Below are 24,870 nucleotides of genomic sequence, written 5' to 3'. Positions count from 1 at the left end.
AAAACATTTTTTACTTTTTTTATTGGATCTCTGAAACCGCTGCCTTCCCCAAAATCAATCAGTTCTTTACTTTGTTAATATGAATACAATCTTTTTTAAATCATTCAAATCGTACGCTCCGTTTTCTCAAAAACTGAATTAGCATTTTTGGCGCTTTTTGCCCCGTATCTTCGAAACGGCTAGACCGTTTGCGTTTGTATGGGTTCTGTGCCAATGCCCATGCGGAAGACTGCGACGCCGCGCTTACGCGCTTCGATATTGCTTCTCCACGCAGCAAACGTAGCGCGATTGCTTTGAAAAAAAGTTCAAAATTTTCAAAATATTTCAATACATATATATAAAAAAATAGATTTTTCAGAATTTTGAAATTTTGAAAAATTAGATAATTTTCTCTCTCTTTTTATATAGATATGTATATCTAATAGCGATGAGCATGTATTTCTTGATGCAACACACCACAAATGATCATTTTAACTTGAGATTTTATTTAAGTTTTATAATCTCAAGGGAAAATTATTATCATACATATCAAGCTGGCCAGCTTGGGATCGAGCCCGGTACTATTTGATGCTAGTCCACGTTCTTAACCACTACAGGACGATAAACTATATAAATAAAATGTTCAATGCGCGATGTTTAAAAGTCGCGCGATTCATGTTGTTTTATTGCTTAAGACAATCTATATAACAATAAGGTTTATAGTTCTGCGTAACCGCGGAGACGCTTCTAATATTAGATCTGATCTGGCCGCCTGACGGGTCATGGAAACTCATCCTTACTTCGAATTTATATGCAAGCGACCCTATGGCCAAGCGGTACCATAAAACTCGGATTGCCCAAAGCAATAGAACTAAACAATCAGATTATCGGACGTTTTTTAGAAATTTTAATAATGTGGATTGTTGTTACATAATTGTTGGGTTTCATTGATTACTTTAGAACTAATTTCTATCCTTCCAACAAACCAAATCACATTTTCAACTAAGCTTGATTTGTCTTTATCAGTAACTAGATGACCCGACAGACGATGTCCTGTACCCATGTTTACAATTTTTTAATATAATATACTAATATTTACCGTTCACCTAAAAATAATAATTATTGTTTTTTAAATTCTCTTCGCGCCAAAATGCATATACATTTATAATATGAGCGATGTTAAATGTAGAACAATATTGGAAATTGAAGTCTTTTAAACTGTATAACGTAACCATAACCATAACATAACACTGGTACTCCATGTTGGATTAAATTAATTTAATTTTTTATTATTTAAGATATTCAAAATTGCATCTTAACTAGTCCTAATCGATATCGTGAAGGCCGAATTGTATGTATTCATCTTTACTTTTCCATTTGTTGTTTAAAGTGAAATTTTTACGAATTTTAAAAATATTGTAGAAATATTAGTAAAAAATGCAATGAAATTATATATTTAAAAAAAACTATATTGAAAATTTAATATCCGAATCTTGTGTTGGCGCCCCGTAAGGCATGCGTTCGTATTTTTCGCATGCATCGCATCAAAGATAAGACTGGCCCTAATTAATACTTAATTTCATGTAGTTTTTTGCATTTTTTCCATTTATTTCTACAATATTGCACAGAAATCCCAGTACTTTATAATCATATACATCCTAGAAAATTTCCTTAACAAACTTCAGAAAGATTTATCAAAATCCGAATAATCGTTTAGAAGGAGTATACAGTGGATGCTTGTAATTTAATATGAACTTTATATAATAGCAATAAAGTTCAAATCGATTCTATGTTTTAGTTAGAAAAAGGCTGTTTTTAGGGTTTTCTCGGCAATTATTCGATTCGATTTTTTCTCGCCGCAAGAACCATCCTTGGACTTCAACGAACATTCAAGAAAAAGAATTGGCTAAATTGGTCCAGGCGTTGTTGAGTTATGCGCTTACCAACACATTTTGCGATTTATTTTTATATATATAAGATTTAATAAACTTTATATTTACATAACTGGCAGGTCTATATAAACATACAAAACTTTCATATAAAATTACCACTATATGAATGATTTTTACTAATAGACTAAATTGCTTGGCAGTTTGATTGTATTAACAATAATTCATGGAAAAATGAATATTGTTAATATAATTTATATAATATTGAACAAGTAGACTTTGGAAATTTATTGTTTTGATATTACCTCATTGTCTATAACATTCAAAAAACACACACTTAAAATAAAGTATTGATTTTTTTGATTCTCTAGAAATTGTTTCAAAATACCTTACTTAGCAAAACAACGTTTGCCGGGTTAGATAGCTAAATATAAAAAATTTCAATCGTAGCGAAAGCGAAACTGTTGCACGTGTGCATCTTCCAGGCTACGTAAAAGGTACGTTCAAAATTACGTAACACTAACGGTTTTATTACGTCTTGTTGTTTATTGACTTGTGAAAAGTTAGGGTTCTATTCCAAGCTCACTAAAAACTGTAGTATATTTGTGAAGTATTATAATCCTAATATTTTGTATTATGTATAGCAGATAACATGTTTTCTGCAATTTATCTTCCGTGCCTTCTACTAAAAGCGAAACAACTCTTCAAATCGCCAGCACAAATTGAATGTATTTTGATTTATTCAAAAATTGGTGTATTCGTTCTCTCAATAACCATGACCGAAACGCCTGAACCTGACTTTTCCAGAAAACAATCTCTCGTATTACGTAAATCTGTTTGCCGGCTCGCTAGGATACGAAGTAGATAAAAGAATATCCGAACATTACATTCTATATCTATTAAATAAAATGAAATCTTTTCTTAATTCAATTGAATTAACCTTTTTTATCAATTCTAAAGAAACGGCTCGCCCGAACTACGCGAGTTCTTATCCAGTTGCATCAAGCAACGTTGCCGTTTCTTCGTAATTAATATTTGAATTATTTTTAATTAAATGAAAATAAATGTTAAACATTTGTTTTGGCAATATAATTAATATGCAATAGCTAAAACCTGAATCTCCATTATTTTTTATTATTTACACGTAGTGGGAAGTTTATGCAACTTAGCTTAAAGCCAAATGCTACTTACACCTAGTGTATTTTCAAAATATGTTTATGGGTTTTTTTATCGGAAACGTTGACGAAAATTTTTGCATTTTTCTGCTAATTCTGAAGAAATGTGGAACTACTTGGCAGAGTCTCGTAAAAATAATTAATTCGAGTCCTTCCTTATCGAATTTCATCAAATGGAAAGTCGTTAACTATTAGACGTAAGAGCTAATATCAAAAATATCCCACACATAAGAGAATGGTAAATCGATGGATTGCCTCTCATGAAATACATAAGTAGTCATAAGTCCTTAACAAACAGCTTATAGAACATATAAAATAGTAAGAGTTCTGATTGCTGTTCAAACAATAATAAAAATAATGAAAAAGTGAAAAGTCGCTTTTGAGAAAACGTCGACGAAAGGCCAAATTTTGGCTCACATACATTACACGCATAAGAGAGTAGAGGTCAGCTATTATCTTACACAGATTTTACCGAACACGGCTGTTTTTAAGCATACGTAAACTAGGAGTATTTTCTAAAAGCAAATAATTTTCAAAAATCAATTATTTTTATAATTGAACCAGTTTCCGTAGGACTTTCATGGTTTAGTTTGTTCATTAAGACCAATTACTTTATCGTTATACCAAGTAAATCGTCTAATTTCAATTTCCAGCCGTTTTTGAGAAAACGCCGATTTACGGAAAAAATCTGTTCACACTCACACAGTTTTTCCAAATTTGGTCTCATTCGATTCGAAACGTCGAGAAAACATAAAATTAGCGACTCGGATTTTCTGATGAAAACAAACTTCTCCTTCAGCAAATGATAGTCTGTCCGATGGCAGGTCAGAAATCAATGATTTTCTTACTCTTCCTTATCTATCATTCTCATTACCGCTATTCACTGCGCTTCGGCTTTCAGTTTCCTCTATTTTTTTTTCTCACGTAAGTCGTCAATGATTTGCATTCTTCTTTTTCCCATTCCTCTTATTGCCAGTCTTTCTATTTTACCTTCGACTAGGTCGTGTAGAGGGACACTTTGTGCAGAACGGGTTCGATCCAGTTTTTTTTTTTCATTTCAAGATCGCGCTCAGTAGAGTCCTTTCTTCGTCCACTTTATCTTCTCCATTCGCCTCCAGCACCACATTTGAAAACCCTTCAGGTAGTTCTTGTCGGCCTTTCTTAGAGTCCATGTCTCTGATCCGTGCAGAGCTATGCTCCAAACATAGCACTTTTATTAGTCTTTTTCGCAAATCGAGACTCAGTTTGCTCGTCAATAGCGTTCTCTTCTTCCTAAATGCCGTCTTCGCGCTTGCGATTCTTGTTCTGATTTCTCTCGTGCAGTATCCCGTCTCTAATCAAGATGCTTCCAAGTATTTGAAATGATTCATGTCTTCCAATTCTCAATTTCCTACAGTTATCCCCAGGCACTCATCTCGATGCGTGTTTCTCATCACTTTCGACTTGCCGATGTTGATTTCTATTCGGTATCTTCTACCCAATTCGACGATTGTGCTAATCATGTTTTGTATCTCGATTTGGGTTTTCAATATCACCACGAGATCATCTGCGTACTTTATGGTGATGATTTTTTTCCTTCAATCGAGTAATCTACAGTATTCTCAAGTGCCTTGTTATCGAGCCATTCTCCGTACAGGTTGAATAAGATCGGTGACATGCAGCATCCTTGCCCCACTCCGCTAAATATTTCAACGCTGTTTGTATCTTCTTGATTCACTTGAACCTTTACTTCCTCTCCCTTATATAGATACTGGATCAGCCCCCGGTCTCTCCAATCGACGTTAATAGATTTAAAAATTCTCATAAGTTTACTTCAGTTAACTGTGTCAAAAGCTTTCTGCCAAGCTGTAAAACAGAACCTATGTTCTCGCTAACGACAAGACATCTATCCGACATTATCCTAAATATACCAATAGTCCATGGAGCATTTTCTTTTTCTGAAACCAAACTGACCTTCGCTCATGTGCTGTTCGATCTTATTTTCAAGTCGTCTAGTAAGGATTTTGGTCAGTAGCTTTCGTGTGTGCGAAGTCAATCTGATCGTCCTGTGGTCACTGTACTTGTCGCTTTGTGCTTTTTTTGAAGAGCTATCATCGTGACATCCAAGAAGTCCAATTGTTCGCCCGTTCGGTATGTTTGTTTTAACAGTTTGGCCAGTTTCCTTAATCCGTTGTTGCCCAGCTCTTTCATAAGGTCTGTCGGTATGTCATCTCCTATTGCTTTCTTTTTTCTCATATCCTTTATTGCTCTCTCGACTCAACTTTTCAATATGCACGGTCCGTTGTCGTCTTTGTCCACTTCTTTCTCTTCATCTTCCATTTCGTATGTTTTTCTGCTTTCTTCAGTCCAGTCCATATTTTGTAGTCTGAAATATTAAGTCGCACCTACCTTGTTTTTGATGTCCCATTATCCTGTTGCGCGTTTCGTCCGTGTATTTTGCCTTTGCCTTCTCCGTTTCTTGCCTTAGTTCATTGTTCAGTTTTTAATACATCCTTGCATCTGTATTCTTATACTTTCTGCGCTCATCCATTTTATTTATCATTTCTTGGCTTATCTGCGGCTTACTAGCTACTTTTCCTAGCTTTCTGACTTTGTCCCCCAGCGTTTCCACAAGTAGACATTTGCCTTATTCCAATCCTTTTCTACTGCTTTTTCCCCATCTTTCATTACGCAGAATTTTGTCTCCATTTCTCTCATCACTATGATTTTATTATTCCTCAAGTTTTCCAGACTCCATCTCTGTCTCCTTTTACCCGTTTTGCGGATATTCTTTAGTTTTGTCTCTATATCGGCCGTCAGTAAATTTTGATCGGAGTCTATATCGGTTCCTAAAAAGTCTTTCTTCCACGCTATTTCTGGATCTGTTTTTGACGATGTAGTCGATAAATATCATATCGTCTAAGATGTAATCTGGCATGTGTATGTAAACTTACTCTAAAAGATAAAAGTCGACAAAGTAATTTACATTATTGCACCTTTAATATCTGATTACTAGAGTCAATCATATATTGGGCAAAGAACTTTATGGCTGTTGAATGAAAACAGTGAATTAGGAAGTGTGTTATCGGAGGGATGTCGCACTTTTAGCTCCTTGTAGCATGGGAACCTAGTTTCCATAGTGCTCTGTTAACAGAAGGTTGATTGTATACACACACATTACATATGTAACACATTATTACTCATTTCATATTTTACAAATCTAATTTATCTCTGTAAGCATGATTGAACAGTTTCCACATAAGCAGGCAATGCTTCATATGAACTTTATATGAACCTTCACTATCAAAAGAATTGACTAATCAAAATTAGTCAAGTAAATTGAAATAGAAAGGATATATTTTAAAATGATATAAACATACACAAATGTCTGTATTAAACAAAAATATATTTCGAGATCACAATATTTCATCAATTTTTCAAAAACTATTTTATCATTAGTATCAGATTAGATAAATCTCACGTCAAATTGTAACAATGACTAGTAATATGATAAAAGTAATCCAACTGTTTTATTAGGTAGTCTTTGGTACCAAGTGTAACTTGTTAAATTGTTATTTATAGAAATTGCAAAAACCATATCACTAACAATTAATAAATCATTGTTAAAATTTGTGCTAGTGGTAACAAATCAAATTTAACATTACTATAATTATATAAAAATATTTCGAATTTTATAATAAAATTATTTTTATACTTCTAAAGATAATTCATACTATATATAAAAAAATGACAAATTATAAACTCATTGAAAGATATTCACACTCATATTTACACACAACCATACTTGCAAATATTCCTCCGTACATTATATATAACATGCTTACATATGTATGTATATAGTATACACAATACATGTATACATTCAAACTTTACTAATATACTTAACACTTAACACAGAAACAGGTACACAGTTATTGATAATTGGAAGATAATTTCAAAATATTTTATATTCCTTACTTGAGTTTAAATTTTTTTTATTTATAAATAAAATAGATTATTTTCTAACATGGGATTTGGCTGGGCTTTCACATGTAGTCCAATTAGGTAAGCTAATTTATGCGCATACTGGAAATAATATTTGCTATTACAATTCTATTAAAAAATATTCACATTATAATAAAATATATTTACTACTTACCTGGCAGCACGCAGGAACGCGAATAGTGCCAGGCCAATTGTAGTAAAGATGGCACAGTTTGAAACTTAATCGTTGTATGTGATCAGTCTTTAAATTTGTGTTATCCTGAAGAATAATATAATGCGATGGAGTTACTGTACCTTGGTTTACATTTTGAGGTACCAGATAAAAGTCTCGTACATTTTTTTTCGTTATAGAATGATCAATTATGGACCCTGGGTTTGGGTTTGTAAACCCGTTATTCGTCTAATCAAATTAAAATATATTTAATGCAATAAATGAATTTAAAATATGTACAAAGCCATTTCATTTATACAAACCGAAGTCATTACGCGTGTATTAATACGCTTCTGTACAACAATGAAGATCAGTAAAGGCTTTTGTTTGCCAAAAACTTCACTGTCAAAGCATTCCTCCATCATAGAAATTTCAACATCCTGACAATGCTTGAGCTGGCCATCACCAACTCCATCTCTGCATTCAAAATAAAAAAATAGAGTATGTTTATTATTAAATAATACGATCTGTATAAATTGTTACACAGCCTTTTAAATGGTTATTCCATATAATATATAATATATATTAATATTATATATATACAATATATATTAATATATAATATATATAAATATATTATATATATAATATATATTAATATATATTAATTGCAAATCAATAGCTATTAATGAATTAATTTATTAAGATCATTTGATATTTGTCAAGTAGTTTTAACTGACTGGGAAAAATGAATTAATAAACATTTGAATTAATACAATTTGAATTCATAACAGATAGTTGTTATAATATTTTGTAAACCTTTTGAAATAATAAAATTCTTTAATAATAGTTAAATAATAAACATTAGAATAATGTGACCAAAAATATAATTTGAATAAATTAATAATTATTTGAGAACCAAGAATAATTTCAAAATCTTTCATTTTCACCATTTAACTTTGCGCTTCCAAACAAATGCACAAGATGACGAACATATACTAGGCCTTGAAATTGGCATTTAAAAAAAAGGGATCAATAATCCTTTAAAAAAAAAAAATAGAAGACTTAAAACTATAATTTAAGTCCAAGCATTTTGCAAAATCTCGATTTATTTAGTTAAAATTAACTTGTGGTATTATAAATTAGCATAATTACTAATCAAAGTTACTAGTGTGCTTTGTATATTTCAATCGTTAGATTTTATCATCATTTTTACAGTCGTTAATTGAATTTCTAAAATAATTCTTTTATTAATTTACTCTTGTTTATCAAATTTTCAAGTAATTCAGAAACAAATGAATAGTATTTTACCATACCTGTAGCAAATAATTTTGCTAGGAAAGGCTGCATTGACATCATAATATCTTTTTATAGCTTTTTGAAATAGATATTTCATGCACTGACCTAACTCATCGCCTGGGTTTTGAAATCCAACTTGATTGTAAAATTTAGTGCATGATCGATTTAAGGACGACACAAACCCTAATGAAACAAGTGAAACAAATAGTGTGTTAGTAGTATTAGTTGTACATATACTATCAATGCAAAAAGCTGTTCAAACAGCAATTTTATGAAATCAATCTAAGAATAAAAGTAAGTATTAATTAGTAATTGTTTACAGTACAGATGTAAACTTTAGGTTGAAAAAAATAAATATATAATATGTCATCCCAGTAAATAACTGGTTGAGTTAATTTTTATACTTTGTGAAACTTGATTTCAAAGTTCCTTATATTACTGACATAATATAACGGATTTGAAATTAATGGTTTAAATTTTATATGAAGTGCTTCATTAACATTTGTTCCTAGCCAATAATTTTTCAATGTAATAACTATTTTCAGAAATAGATAATACTACGGCTTAAGACATTTTTGCTGAAACTTGACTTAACTTATTCACTGGGATGACATATATTGATGAAGCAATAGTTAATGAATGGACAATATCTCTAATTCTGTGCTACTAGTGACACTAATCAATGCTTGGATTAAATGTTCAGATTATTCAATATGAACTATATTTGCTTGAAAAATTGGACTCACCTATTACAGATTTGTCTCTGATATTGGCGTCATGGTATGTGTCTATACCACAAATCATAGTATTTTGTAACGGTATACTAACACCCCATAACGATCCTCCTATTTTGCAGTTTATTTGTAAAGCTATCTTCTGAACCACAGATCTTAATTTATTCGGCATTGAAATAGTTTTTGAGTTAATCACCTGGGATGCAATTCCATATTGTACACAACAGAGCTTTTTAACTGCAGCATACCGATCATCACGCATTGTAGGAAAAATGTAAACTATCACTTGAAGCCTACTATTTTCTTCAATTGCTTTACGAGTTGCCATAACATATGTTTCTGTTCTGTCATTGCTTATACATTTCATAATAGGATCTTTAACTACTATTCCCATAGGAGGCCCACATCGTTTCATGCAGTCTTTAAAATTTGTCGCATTGCTCTGATCTGATGTTGCAAAGATGACGATCCATTCCATTAAATCAACGGATTCCAATGCACGATTTCTTGTGCATTCCTGACCCCAACTAGCATTTGAATTTGCAGAAACAGTTGTTCCTCCAGAAAATATTATAGTTTCTGTTTCTAGAGTGCGCCCCTTCATTTTGAAACAATCATCATCCATGTACAGACCCCAACTTGAGAGTAAATCTTGAGCTTTCTTGTTATTTCTGACATTTGCCAAAAACTTTCGCAAACCATAAACTCTTTGTTCTGGTGTTATCCTTGTGTATGTAGCAATTTCTCGCATTATTTTGAAATTGTTTCGTATGTCTTCAGAAATTCCAGTCAGAAATGCAATTTCAGGGACCAAACATATTTTGCTTTCTACTGGTTCTGAATAACCAGATACTTTGGTGCTATTTATACTTATCAAAAGAGGTTGATCCAAATCAATTATATCAATATTGTACTGTTGTTTATAATACTCGCAAAATGTTATTTTTTTACCCTGTGATGTTTCAAATTGTGTCATTGGAGACATCCCAAAATCAATGTCATCAATTCGATATGTGCGATTGTTGTATCTGGTTAAAACGTGAGAACCTAATAATGCAGTCTTAGCATTTTTTATTACATTATTCTTATCACCACGAGCAATATTAGTCAGCATATTCAGAACTGTTTTCTGTCTCAAAACACGATGCGAAACATCAAGACATAACATAACTCCATCATCAAATTCATTGACTGCTGTAACATATCCTGGCCATATTTCAAGCTGATGCTGAGGAATGATTTTTGCACCTGCAGGATCAAAGTGCTGCCGATTAAAAGTTACGAGCTCTAAGGTATTCATAATTCGCTTGAATAACACGTTGTATAAATGAATACACTCTCCCAGACTCTTCTTCCTCTTATAAATAATCTGCAACTTTACAGGTTTTTCATCTATAGGGTTGATCGACACAAGGTTTCTTTTGCTCTCTTCTAAAAGAATAGGTAAATATAAAATTACCCCATCAAAGGTTTTCACACCTCCCAATTCTTGAAGATGCTGATTTAATAATTTTATCCTCAATCCTTTACAGTCAATGTCTGTATCAAATTTGACTTCGTATTCGTAAACTCCCTTGTTAGGTTCCAGTTTGAGCTTAATATAATTAGAAGTTAAAGTCACTGCTGTGCCACTGGTTCCAAGTAATGATTTATTTTGAGCGTTCTCTGTGGTGACTTGTGCCGCTGTGGGGACTTGTTCCGCTGTGGGGACTTGTTCCGCTGTGGGGACTTGTTTCTCTGCGGGACCTTGTGAGGTTGTGGAAGCTTGTGAGCTTGTGGAGGCTTGTGCCGTTGTGGGGACTTGAGCCGTTGTGGGGACTTGAGTCGCTGTGGGGACTACTCCAGGATTACGTGCAGCCTGGAACGATGCTAAAAGTCTTGCCCTACCTCTACCAATATCTGAAACAATTTTTGATGCATCTATTCCTACTGGAAGAAGATCACTATCAGATGTAACCCCATGGGACAATGATCTTAGTATTGCAGATCGGTTGAAAACACCACTTGAAGAACTAGATGAACTCTGATTCGACGCACCAACAGAACAAGGTTCAGTAGGTCTTGGTAAAACCCCACGTCCCCTACCTAGCAGATTAAATAAATATAATATTTTTTATCAAGATAAGAATCGATTATAAATCTTTTCACATTAGTAAAAAAGTAATAAAGTTTTATGAACTAAAATAAAATATTAATTACGTTTACATGACTAAAATATTTTGTAGTAGTATTTAGGGACATAAGACAAAAATCTAATGACAGGAACAATTCAATAATAATCTGATTGCAGGAAATATTCAAAAAAATGATGTACAAAATATAAGTAATTAAAGGCTTATAATAATCTTCCAAATCAGATAGTTTTTATGAGTGTCCTTTGGTATATTTCATTTTTGAATATGATTTTTGAAAGTGAGTTTTTTTTATCAAAATTATTGAAGACGTTAGATATCGAATATTACAAGTAAAAGGTTCGTCTCATTCAATTCAAAGATTAGACTCTACAAATTAAATACAACGAAATCAAATAAGACAATATAAATAATAAAGCGTACCTATAGCCGCACTACCAATTCCCAATTTATTCAATCTGCTGGATAACAAATTTGTTGGTAAATTGCTCGCGTTTGAAGAATTTGAGGTAGAAGAATGCTCATCAGAATTTTCCATGCTGCAAAACTAACCTAAAATGACAATATTTTTGTTAAACAAACTTCTGTGTGAGTTGATTACACTAATAAACATACTTAACGTTTAACTTGCTTTTAACTTACACTTTATGATAATATCGAAGTAAGTTTAAATTAACACAGAAAGATTGGCCGCGAAAACGACACTATATCTAAAAAATAACAATGTGAAAAGCAAACAACGCCGTCGTCAAGAGAGTTGAACAAAGAGAGTTAAATAAAGCTTTGCAGGTAGACCATCGATAAACACTATAGCCTAGCGGAGAAGTCGCGAAGTTCGTACTTATTACTCGGTGACCATAGATAAATAAACATAATAACCATAAATAAAATCATAGATAAATAAACATAAACGGATTCATCCAAGAAATTAAGTCTGTTGTTATTTTGTAGTTCATTCACAGATTATATCGTTCAATAATCTGTTTGTTACCAACAGTGATCCCATAATATCGAGGGAATAATACTTTTTGTCTCACATAACAAACTCAAAAAAGACTTAATTCAAAGAAATTTTGAATTACAAAATTTGTTTCTTCGCCTGAAAAGAAATTTATAAAATCACTTTGCTGTCGACGTTTCGGAACTAGGTACGTTCCATCTTCCGGACATCTGTGAAGAAACATGATCTTGATAAGATTTAAACAAATAATATGTTTAAGAAAAGCAAAAAAGGATTTTTTACATAAAATGAATAAAATTGTGGAAAAAATAATGTTCAGAAATATGGCAATATAATTAAAATGAAAATGATAAAAATAAATGAGTGGTTAATAACAAAATATTAGAAATGTTAAAAAATTAGAAAGTTTTGAAAAAATGTTACGAAAAAAAAAAAACAGAATGAATTACCTGTATGATTGATTATACACTAACACTTTTTCACTAAAAAAAATTTATCAAAAAAAATGTAATTTATAAATTCCTTTTCAGACGAAAAAACAAATTTTGTAATTCAAAATTTTGTTGAATTATATCTTTTTTGAGTTTGTTATGTGAGACAAAAGTATTATTCGGCCTATGTTATAGGATGACTATTTGGTAACAAACTGATTATTAAACGGATGAAGAAAACACTTGACTTAAAATCTGTGTGTATGTGTGTGCGTGTTGTTTTTATATATCAGAACAACACGCACACACACACCGTTCAATAATCAGTTTGTTACCAAATAGTTATCCTATAACATAGGCCGAATAATACTTTTGTCTCACATAACAAACTCAAAAAAGATATAATTTAACAAAATTTTGCCAAAATAGTCATCCTATAACATCGAGGGAATAATACTTTTTGTCGTCACATAACAAACGTAAATGAATTAATGTATTAAAATGAATTAAAATATAATATATATATATATATATATATATATATATATATGTGTGTGTGTGTGTGTGTGTGTGTGGATAAAACTAGAACACTAACTTTAGAAATTGTAAAATAATGAATATATATATATATATATATATATATATATATATAAAAAAATTAAAATGAATTAAAATATAATATAGAACTTACCACACAAATTATAAAAAAACATTACCCACATACAATGAAATAATATCATAATTAACATTCATATTTATGAAAATCAACCTATTTAATTTAAAAAATAATATTATAACCGAATCGAACTGAGTATAAACATGGTCAAAGCATTTGTATGGAATAATGATAAAATTTAGAAGCGTGTAAATAAGCGCTAATCGTATGCGGATTAAAACATATACAATAAACGCGCATGTATAAATTTAAATATATATATATATATATATATATATATATATATATATATATATGCTGCAAGCAGTGTTAGGTGATGTCGTCGCCAAGATGCTCATATATTTTTTTATTATAAATTTTTGTACAAACCTTGTGTAGATTGACGATACTAGGCCTAAAAGTTGTTTATATTCCTAACAAAAGAATATTCCTATGTTTGCAGAAATATTTGTTTCAAATCAAACAGGATTTCACAATATTTTTATTAACTTTTTAATTCACAACTACGCAGGAACCCGGGCGATTTTTATTTATTAGATGCTTACACTTTGGCGGTCAACGTAAGAATGACTCATGGTAGGTAAACACAGAGCAAAAATGCTCAACCATAGATAAATAAACAAAATTTTAAATAGAGGGTGCTATACCCGTTTTTGTGTGTTCCGCACTCAACAGATGATCTAATGTGCCCAAATTAGTAACACTTTCAAAAGAACTGTTTCTGTTGTTATAATATATTCACTTTAAACATTTAATATATCTTTTATATATGTTTTTGTGAAAACATATTTGTGATTTAGCTGAAAATAATTTTTACACGCGTATATTTTTTCCCATTTTATTTATTCAAATTATTCGGGTTTATCTTTTCATATTATATATTTTTATAAATCTTATCTAGAAATAAATCTAGGAGTGCAAAAACTGGCGGAAACAATGAAAATTAAAGTAAATGGCAAAGCAACCGTGTTTGCGATCTATTTATACATTTTTTTATCTATGGACTGACTTTATTTTATATTAATTTTAATCTAACAAAAAATTTTAGATCAGCATAGTGGGGAAATCTTTTTAGTACTTTCGTTTAAAGTAATAAAATGATAAATTAGCAAAAGTTTATCAATTCCTAGGACATAATATAAAAATCTTTAGTTTAACTTTAAAACAAAAATTTGTACTTTATTTATTATGTTTTAATTTTTAAATAATGTTAGTTTAAATTTTTGTGATTGTTTTTCCTGGTGTGATACTGTATAAATATTTAAAAAAAAGCTGAATGATGACACACATACGTATAAATAGTTCATTATTTATTGTTCTTTTATTTCGATTATTGGCTGCATTCAAGAATATGTCTCAACGTCGAACAAAAAAATCTAAATCTTATATATATATATATATATATATATATATATATATATACAGGGCCGGTCCTGGGGTCCTTAGCGCCCGCATGCAACTTTTTTTTTAGCGCCCCCCCCCTTCATTAATTTTACCTGTTTTTACAGTTTATCATTTAAATTATATAAATATTTACATACTTTTCAAAAATTAATTTTTATTTATTCTGGATTTAGTACGCCAAAAATTAGACATAATCTAAAAGCGTATAAATCACATTGATTTTAAATTTATTTAGAAAATCAAAGTGATTTGCGGGTTGATTATAATCAAATATTTTTAAATTTTCAATTATTTTTAACGTGTGTTCAATATTAATATTTGGGTTTTAAAAAATTTTACTTATTTATTATGCGATTTATTCTATTGAGCAAATCATGCTAAGAGTGCTAAAAAAAAACTAGAACTCATAACACTCGTATTTCTTCGTTGGATTTTTTAAATTTTAATTTAATTTAATTTTCTATTATTTACAATATTCAAAATTGCATCGTAAACTTCACTTTATTGATATCGTAAGAGCCGAATTGTATTCATCCTTGCTTTCCCTTCATGTTCAGAGTATTAGTATGTTGTTTCAAAGTTAAATTTTTAACGTATTTTTCAAGTATTGTCCAAAAATCAGTAAAAAATGAAAATAAATTTCACATTTCTTCAACTATATTGAAAAATAACTAATTATATTTGATATACAATAATTCTGCATAGTTAAATTATTAAATTTGGAGTATGGACACCACTCAATATGAAAAAAGCCTCAAGATTTTCGTTCCAAAGTAAATTTTGCTTCCATTTTTTATATTTGTTCCATTTCCATAATCCTAACCACGCATGTCTTCAACATTTAATTCAGTTCATCAGATGAGAAACATTTGCGACAAATAACAAAAGTTACAATTCAATTTCTCGGAATAAACATGCCATTTTCTAAGCACTGACTCCTCATTTTTCATTTTCTTAATTATAATTTGTTTATATTTTTTAACAAGTTCCGTTTCAACTAAATCAGCTCGCCATTTTTCGTCAATAATGCCCAATAAATAATTTAATCTTTTGCAGATTTGCGCTTATGGGATTGAACACTAGATAATTTCTTTTTTGATTCCACGTTAACTTCAAATAAAGAAAAAATAGAATAAGTAGATTAATCAATAAACACAGCTGTTATTTACTAAATTGCAGAGTTATTAATCGGTTAATTATTTCTACTGATATCACATTGCAAAATAAATATATTATAATAAATATTATTAAGTATTCTATTATTATATTATTATTAAGTATTCTGAATTTTATATAAATAATAAAAATTATAAATAATATAAATTTAATTTCCGAAACACGTTTTGGCGCCCCCTAAGGCGTGCGCCCGCATTTTTTGCATGCCTTTGACCTTGATAGAGAGTTCATACTCCGACGATCGCTGGTGGGGCAGTACAATGAACGACTTGTAACGGATAACACATAATGCTAATTTAAGTTCCGTATTTTAGATTTTAAATTATAACACACTGATGATGAGACAAACCTAGTCTCGAAACGTTTGTAAAACTATTATTTAATAAATTAGTGCAAAAAAGAGTGTTGTTTGTTCATGTTTCTAAATTAATATATATATATATATATATATATATATATATATATATAGATCATTATATTTGAATTAAATAAAATAATATAAACTGCAAAAAAGTAAATTACCTAATTACTTTTTTCGTTAAATTGGGTAAAATTGCGGCTACAGCTCAAACATAAGAAAAGATGAGATAAATTATTTAACATTTTTTTACTAAAATAAAAGTAGTCTAATTGCATAAGCTTTCTGCCAATACAAGATTTGCCAAAGCGGTTCAGCGGTTTCGGATATTACTCCAAACACGCAGCAGATACTCACTTCTGGATTCCATCATATTAAAATATTTATTTATTTTGATGATGTCTTTTGTGAAGATATTGTATCATTCTCATATTTCATGGTTCTAGTCTGGATGAATGAAAGTCAGTGCTTATTAAACATGATGTCCGTTATAAAGTTATAATACTGGTCACTGATCCCAAATGTGATACTTGCGGTACACCAGAGATTCGTATTTATCATAATATAATAGAATATCGTGATCAACATCAAAAACCCCTTCTTAAAAGTTTGTTGTTGTAGATCTGTCACCACAAAAACCATGTTGATTTGTTGGGTATGATATTTTTAAATGTTTATGACAACTTATAGTAGTACTAATTATTCAAACGAATTAGAAATAGCGGATTGAACACGGATAGGTCGGTAACGATCGGCTATTGTTTTAGATCTTGATTTCTATGATAACTGTCGGAAAACTAACACGTTGTAGTGATTTTGCTAAAGTATGTCCTCCAGTCACAAGTTTTGTGAAGTATATTATGTATGTGTAGTATATGAATAAGTATCCAAATGCAGTAGGCCAACTCCGGGATCAAATTTATGTAGGAAAAATTTAATCTCATTATTTTTTATAATTTTAACATTTTATTAAAATGTACTCTTAAAAAACATAAACAGACATATTGCTGCTGCAGATTTTCTTTAATGCGTTTACCCTGTTAGATTTTAATATTGTTCCATTACTAATTTGAGAAGAAATTCTATATCTTCTGTATCTAATAGATTTTGATGTGTGAGCCATTTTTAAACTTATAATTTTTTTTATGAGTGCATATTTTGATATGCATTTAAATAGTTGTCAAACTTCTTGGTAGATACTAAAGTACATATTTGTGATAATTCCATAAAGGATATTATGGATGTGTAACGTACGCATAAGAAAAAATTTATCATAATATATATTACTCGATAAAAATTAAGATTTGGAATAGTAAATTTTTGTTATAATAAAATAATACAATAGAACTTATACAATTGGATATGACGACGATGTATGTAAACGCATAACATTTTTATAAATGGACCCTTTATCACTTGTCGATGTGTCATAGTTGGCTCGATATGTGTAAAACATATTGATTGAGTTTAATATTTAACAAAATACTGGTAATATCAAAATAACGGAATTTTTATTTTAATTTCAGCGTTAATCGGTATTCGGGATCAAGGGATCCCGGTATTGTATGCCCCAAGTCTAATAGAACTGTTAATCTTTTAATAATATTATAAATATACACATAAAATAATCTGACAAGTTAATAGAAAAAAAATATTTATTAATTATAAAACATATAAATACTCAATGTGGTCATATCAAAATAGTTATAGAGAATTATTCTTTAATACTATTAATAAATATAAATATTAATTTAATAACAAAACCATGCATAAATTAATAAAAATAAATGCCAAATATAATGTACAAAGATAACCATGTACATTCATGCCATAACACATGTACATATATAAAAATCTCGTTCAATCATACAATACTTCATGCTTGCATTCATGCTTAATACCTATATTTGAAAAAAGTTATATAAATATTCCTTTATCATGATGCTGTTATTTCGCTGAGTTGTTGACTATTTCATGAGACGGATCTTGAACGGAGTTCGGATTTTTCTGATCTCCAAATTGAAGACCAAAAAGTTGTGATATAAAGGAAATGCCTTCTTCAGCTGAATCGTTCACTACTTGAATGATTTGGGCAGTACTCATACCGACTAATTTATCATCGTCCCTATTTAAAAACAAACATTTTAATGAACTCATTTTTAACGAAAATATATATTTGCAAATAATTTCAATTGTTGCAAAGACTGCAACAATTCTTCTCGTAAATATTTCTCGAAGAGTTATTCTATTCAGTTTAAGTTTGTAATTATGTATTCTTTTTTATTAGATAGGTTACTCTTACTTTATGAAAATTATGAGTTTATAATATTGCGTGAGCACGACTGAAATAATTTTGCTTGAAACATATTTCATAAATAAATTTAAATAAATTTAAAATTCTTTATCATAATTGATTGCAAAATTTACCCTCCACCAGTTGAATTCGTTGCTGGCACCAAATCATCCAGAGACTCCATACCATTGGCACCCACATTGAAACATCCGATTGGTATAGCGAGCTGAGAGGAGCCCAAAACTTGTGGTTCTAAATTCAGACATGCCCGGAGGCCGGTCTCGGAAGGAGTAAGTTCAGAAAATCTAGCGCAGAGACCAGCTACTCCGCCAATGAAATTAGCACAAGTGGGCTCTGGTCGTGGACCTTCGTCATGAAAAATGATTAACAATATATATATATATATATATATATATATATATATATAAATATGAATTAATTAATATAAATGATTAACAATATATGATTATAAATAATATTTTTTACTAAATATTGAACAAAACGGCATTATCATAAAATAATTGAGTTTCCTGATACTACAATGTTTATGTAATCAATGATTGAAACTAGTTTTAGTACCTTTAACAATATCATGGGTGAGCATGTTATTTCCATATGTTATGTTGATGGACATTCCCTGTTCAGGCGACAAATACTTCACGCGCACACATCCTGAAATTATAAAAATTGCTTTTGACTGATATAATTATTAATTGTATAATTTTTATTTAATTATATAATTAATATATATTTATCGCATGTTTTATGTGTAGTTTATAATTTCACTTAACATAAATCTTAATAATTTTCTACGAATATTACTTGACTTTAATTTAAATAATGATGTATACATGGAAAGTATTTAATATATATAGGATAGGGCGGTGCACAAATGTCAAATTTGACCGTTGTTTGTTGTTCATATTGTAAAAACCAAAGCAATGATATCACAACAAATAGCATCTGACCATGTTTAGACCCGGCTAATTTATCATTGTAAAAATGTGTTTTTACAACTTTGTCACCTGGCTATTTTTACCCCATAGACGAAGTAAAGCGGAACGGCCAAGGGGCAATAGGTCCAATATCTTATTTTTAATTTTGAATTAATTTTACGAAATAATAGCTACATTGTTCAGCAAATCCAAAATATATATTATATGAGAACATTTTTTACAGAGATAACATTCAATATTTTGATCTGATATTTCGTCAGAAATATTCGTCAACAGAGTATAGGGATAACTGAATTAATTAACTTAATTTATTTTTCGTAAAATTACTTTTTTTAACGAAATTTACATTTTTATTTACTATTTTTTATTATTTAGGCATTTGCCAGGGTAAAGGTTCAATTGATTCTTTTTACCCCATCCACGAGTAAGCTTTTATATAGGTTATATAAAAAAACTGTTGAATCTAACATAAAATTAATAATACACCTTATAAAACTTTTATATTATTTTAAGATCTCACAAACTACACAAAAGCGGTCACAACTAAAAAAAACTAACGACGTAACAAAATACTTTTATTATAGATTTTAGAACATTGCCGTTTATCTCCTGCATTAGAATCAAGGTAATTGCTACATACAAACATCTTTTTCCCACTACTTTCAGATATTGTTGTTAAAAAATTCTTAACTTTAATTGTTTTAGATATCAGTGGTGGACCTTTTTACCCGCGGACTTTTAAGCCACGCTCTACCCTATATATGTATGTATGTGTGTTACTCCATTATAGTTAAGTCTCCATATAATTGCTTATATGCCAGTATAATACAATTAATAAATTTTCACAATATATATTATTCTTCGAACTTAATTTCGTAATCTAATCTAATATACAATACATTATATAAAAAAACAAAGTTTCTTTTCATCTCACTTTAAATTATGTCCAACAAATTAAAATATATATTCATACTGTGCTTTTGAATAGATGACAAACAAAATAATATTTCCTCTCAATGTTGAGATTTGAGAAAATATTAAAATCCTTAATTATGAATGAATTAAAATCTTACCCGGTCCGCCGATATCGATGATCGTAAGGTTGAAGTCGGCGCAACACGTGCAAGAAGCGCCATCGCAAAAGCAACTGCGAGTTGGCTTAACATCATCCGTGTTCTCTTCGCCGCTTTGCCGTGAGTCCAGGTTTCCCGACTGAAGCTGCCGAGACTGTTGCCACACTTCTAATTTTTCTTGACTCTCACTGAGCTGTTGCTTTCTGTTACCAGCATCTGCGCATTGAAATATATGAAATATTTATCACTGTTTTATACGCTTTTAAGACTTGTATAAGTTGTTCTATTTTTTTCATAACTCATTGTTAGCAAAAATTGGCAGTTTAAAAGTTTGTTTCCATAATATTTGGTAATTTTCGTAAAATTGAAAATGAAAAATGTGAGAAGCTATTTTAGAATTATACATTCGACACTTTTTTATTTCAAACGTATTGTTTTAAATAATTATGCTCGTTAAATATAACATTTCTAGATATTTGATGGTAATATTAAATTAATATTTTTATCAAGTAATATTTGAATCTAATTTTAATCTATACTTTTCGAAAAGCCAGGGCAATCCGGAACATAAGATCTAAATCCAGGACAATTATTGCTTTTAGAAAAACGCGAGACATATATTGGTTTTAGAAAAATCCAGAACACAAGACGAAAATCCAAGACTGCCTCGGCCAAACCATAACGTATGACCACCTTAACTTTATATGTACAAATTTTATTTAATTAGTGATGATAATCAAATATAGTTTTACATTCTTAAAATAGTCAACTAACTTTACAATGAAATAAATTGTTCAAGATTGAATTCAACTATGACATTTAAAGTTAGCATGTGAGAATAACTTTCAACTTAGAGACCCATTCTGCCGCATACCAAAAAAATGTTATGACAAGACCATGTTATGAAGAACTTTCCATACGAAATATTGATAAAAGCTATGTGGTTAGTGTGCAGTCAGGCGTATTTCTCAGGTTGTTGAGAAAACCTAACCTAGAAACCGCACAAATGTCAAAAAAAATGATCTTAGATAACAAAGTCTTTCTGACTTAGCTCCATAACATACAAGTGACGTTGCAGTTTATCTGTAAAACGCTTGAATGCATAGCAAAGCATGATATTATGACAGTATTCAATATAATTTAGTAGCAAAATGTATGGAAGTTGGAGCGTAACATGGCCTTGCCATAACATTTTTCTGTTATGCGGCAGAATCGGTCCTTTAATAAGTAATTTCAAGATAAATATGAGTCGCTCTGGTACATCTTGTACAAAAGTGCTGACAACGTGATGTACAGCCTATTGGTAAATTGTATAAGACAAAAAAAGTTGTGAGATGTAAAATGAAAGATTTTCTCCAATTCTCTAAAATTTTATATTCTAAAAACTAGTAGACTAAAAACTGATATTAAAAATCTTAAATTTCACTTTTCACAATACATCAATAACGATGTATGCGAATATGTATATTATCTTTGCTTATTGTGGTAAATTTATATATTATTAAATAAACATATGAAAAATCGCACATAGCAGATAACAATTATACAATTAACGACATTGTATTTGAATTATTTTAGTATTAAATTCAACTATTTGTGTAAGGCATTGTTTAACCCATCGCAATTTTCAGAGTAGTAAAACAAATATTCAAATTTTTGTTCTATATCAAATACACATAAATTACCATTTGCACTCTTTCATAAGTAATTTAATCCTCAAATAAAGAATGCAATGTGATGAATAAAATAATTAAAACGTAATTTTGTTTTTTTATCTGTGATCGTAATATATTTATAAACTTTTTTCTTCACTTTCATTTAAATGACTGTCACAAATGCTAATTTATATTTCTAAATAGCTTGTTGACGTTTGGATTAATAAATTGACTAAAGATATCATCTGAACGAAAAAGCATAAACAATAACATAAATTCGGTAACATAAAAAGGTCATTAGCATACAATGCAAACAAAGATAAAATTCGCTTTCTATAACTCGATCTTGAATTTCACTTCTCTCAAGAAAGTAGTTTCGCCCTGATTAACGCGTTCCAACAAGTTTCGAATTGTTGTAAGGAGTTATGATTTGAAGTTTTTTTTATCAAAACAATGAAATTATTGTACGGTTAATTTCAATTCAATTCAAGGCATCGTAACTTAAGGCAAATTAAATGCAAAGAAATTAAAATGTTTTTAGTTTAAATTAAAATTTAAATCCGAATAATTTTAGATATTTAAAGGATATTTTTTGCAAATTTAAAAAAATATATATTAAAAAAAAAGTTTTGTCTTTCCCAAAAGCTAATAATTTATTTACTCTCCAAACACAAGCAAAATATTTTTTGAATTAGATGATCCGATTCGAATATTTTTTGAATTTTTTAAATCGGTTCATACGGTCTCCCGAAAACCTGGAGGAAAAATTTGTATCCACACACACATACATGCATCAATTTTTTTCTAACAATGAGGTATGCCAAAATGTTCAGAAACCTCTAACACGTAAAGATATGCAAAAATTCTCATTTTCGATTTTTGGTCGATTACTATAACTTACCCTACGGAAAGTTAATATATTAGATAATGAATCAGATATAAGATTGCTATGTGTCTAAATAATTATAATTACGTCGTAAGTCAAAATAACTTAGTTCGTCAATGTTAGTCTTTTGTAATTCCAATAATTCTAATACAGGTTGTATAAAATAAAATTAGAAACGTAAATAACATTGATATTGGTTTGGAATTGTACATACTGCACAGAATAATTCGCCAAAAAACCCTTAATTAAAAATAATAAATGTACATATGAAGTACAAAATCGACAACTTCAGAATCTATTGTTATAATGCTCTCATTCAGAAGCTCGAATTATAAAACTTCTTTCTAATCATATCATTTTATTGTGAGTATTTTTTTCTGTGAAATATTAGAATGCTAATCTATGTAGAATATTCCCTATCAAAAATGATTTGTAAAAAATATAAATATGATTTATTAGATTCGCAACTAATCAGCTACATTATACAAGTAGACTTTTAGGATTCTATTCGTTAATACAAATGAGAAAGTAGAGTTCCGTTCTAATCCTTTCGGTATGAAGCCTACCAAAGTAGGAATTAAAAATAATAGATTATGTCAAAAAGTAAGTATAAAATAACATAAGAATTACTAAAAAATAATTATTTAATATTCAATTAATTAATTAATTTCTTTGTATATTAATTAAAACAATTACAAGTTAATATTGGTATTGATTAATTAATATATTATAAATATGGATATGTATTTGATTAAATAAAATTTAATAGTAAAATAAGTAATAGTAGAATTGAAACAAACAATAAGTAAGTTGTAAGTTTATAAGTGCGCTGTGTATTGATATTATGCATCGCTTTATGCATAATTGGCTAAATTCATGTGACCATTCGAGTTTACAATAACACCTGCAAAAAATAATTTAATACATATTTTTGTTACGGTCAAGGAAGGCCCTGTCAACGTTAAATGGCTCAACTGAAATGCGCAAAAAATTGAACTCGCAACTTTTGACAAAATTTAAACTGCGTCAATTAATTGATACAATTTATTTACACTATTTATGCGCTATAAAATTTATATTAGTTAGAGATCATAGAATAATTTATAATAATAATTTTATTTAAAAAATATATTTCTTATAATACAATGTATTAAATTATTATAAATACATATTAATAATAATGTTTCAAACTTTCATCAAATTTTCAACGCGTAATTCAGAAAGCTTTATCATAAAAAAATATCTTCTAATACTCACCGATAACAGCAGAGTATGCACATGCTACTACCCCTAGTATCAAAACAAATTCAACCAACTGATTATTCCTCATTGTTGTTTTATTATTTCTTGCACTATATTCTATAAAAGCCTTCTGAACTTATATATCCAGTGCACTTTTAAAAGTCTTTCTTTATAATATAATATATCGTTAATGTAATCTAAAATAACTTTATATGCAGCGATCGATCGCCCTATATCAACAAATTTGAATGCGCAGGTGAACGATATCGTTGACGATTTAAATGATTCTGTTATGGATCCGAAGATTCCTATTTGATAAAATCTTTCCACGACTGTCTGTTGTGAGGAACGTCTGAGAACTGACCGGTAAAGAAGCAGAGTCTTGGGTCTTTTGTGATTTTAATGTTCCGGAGAGA

The 24,870-nt window shown here is 29.7% G+C and overlaps 2 protein-coding genes across 4 annotated transcripts; both read right to left on the bottom strand.

Annotated features, from left to right (window-relative positions):
* Positions 1-6,844: 6,844 nt before the first annotated feature.
* On the bottom strand, positions 6,845-13,960 carry LOC113377108 (piwi-like protein Ago3). Of its 3 annotated transcripts, none has more exons than XM_026617308.1 (7): positions 13,781-13,960; positions 11,767-11,895; positions 9,224-11,296; positions 8,495-8,660; positions 7,502-7,655; positions 7,182-7,427; positions 6,845-7,108 (listed from the first exon to the last, which is right to left on the bottom strand). In XM_026617308.1, the coding sequence occupies exons 2-7, from the start codon at positions 11,879-11,881 to the stop codon at positions 7,022-7,024; spliced, it is 2,841 nt and encodes a 946-aa protein (XP_026473093.1). In that variant the 5' UTR covers positions 11,882-11,895; positions 13,781-13,960; the 3' UTR covers positions 6,845-7,021. The 3 variants fall into 3 exon arrangements, with proteins under 3 accessions (XP_026473093.1, XP_026473094.1, XP_026473095.1); XM_026617309.1 differs by lacking the exon at positions 13,781-13,960 and adding an exon at positions 11,986-12,111; XM_026617310.1 differs by lacking the exon at positions 13,781-13,960 and adding an exon at positions 11,959-11,977.
* Positions 13,961-18,296: 4,336 nt separating this feature from the next.
* On the bottom strand, positions 18,297-24,542 carry LOC113375306. Its single transcript, XM_026615243.1, has 5 exons — positions 24,470-24,542; positions 20,672-20,887; positions 19,222-19,314; positions 18,777-19,008; positions 18,297-18,474 (listed from the first exon to the last, which is right to left on the bottom strand). Exons 1-5 carry the CDS (start codon positions 24,540-24,542, stop codon positions 18,297-18,299), a joined length of 792 nt encoding a protein of 263 aa, XP_026471028.1.
* Between the last annotated feature and the right edge of the window lie 328 nt (positions 24,543-24,870).

Source organism: Ctenocephalides felis, unplaced genomic scaffold (assembly GCF_003426905.1).
Source record: "Ctenocephalides felis isolate EL2017-DRISC unplaced genomic scaffold, ASM342690v1 CF-g0.4_SCAFFOLD_01886, whole genome shotgun sequence".
NCBI lineage: Eukaryota > Metazoa > Arthropoda > Insecta > Siphonaptera > Pulicidae > Ctenocephalides > Ctenocephalides felis.
This window is presented reverse-complemented; position numbering and strand designations above follow the sequence as displayed.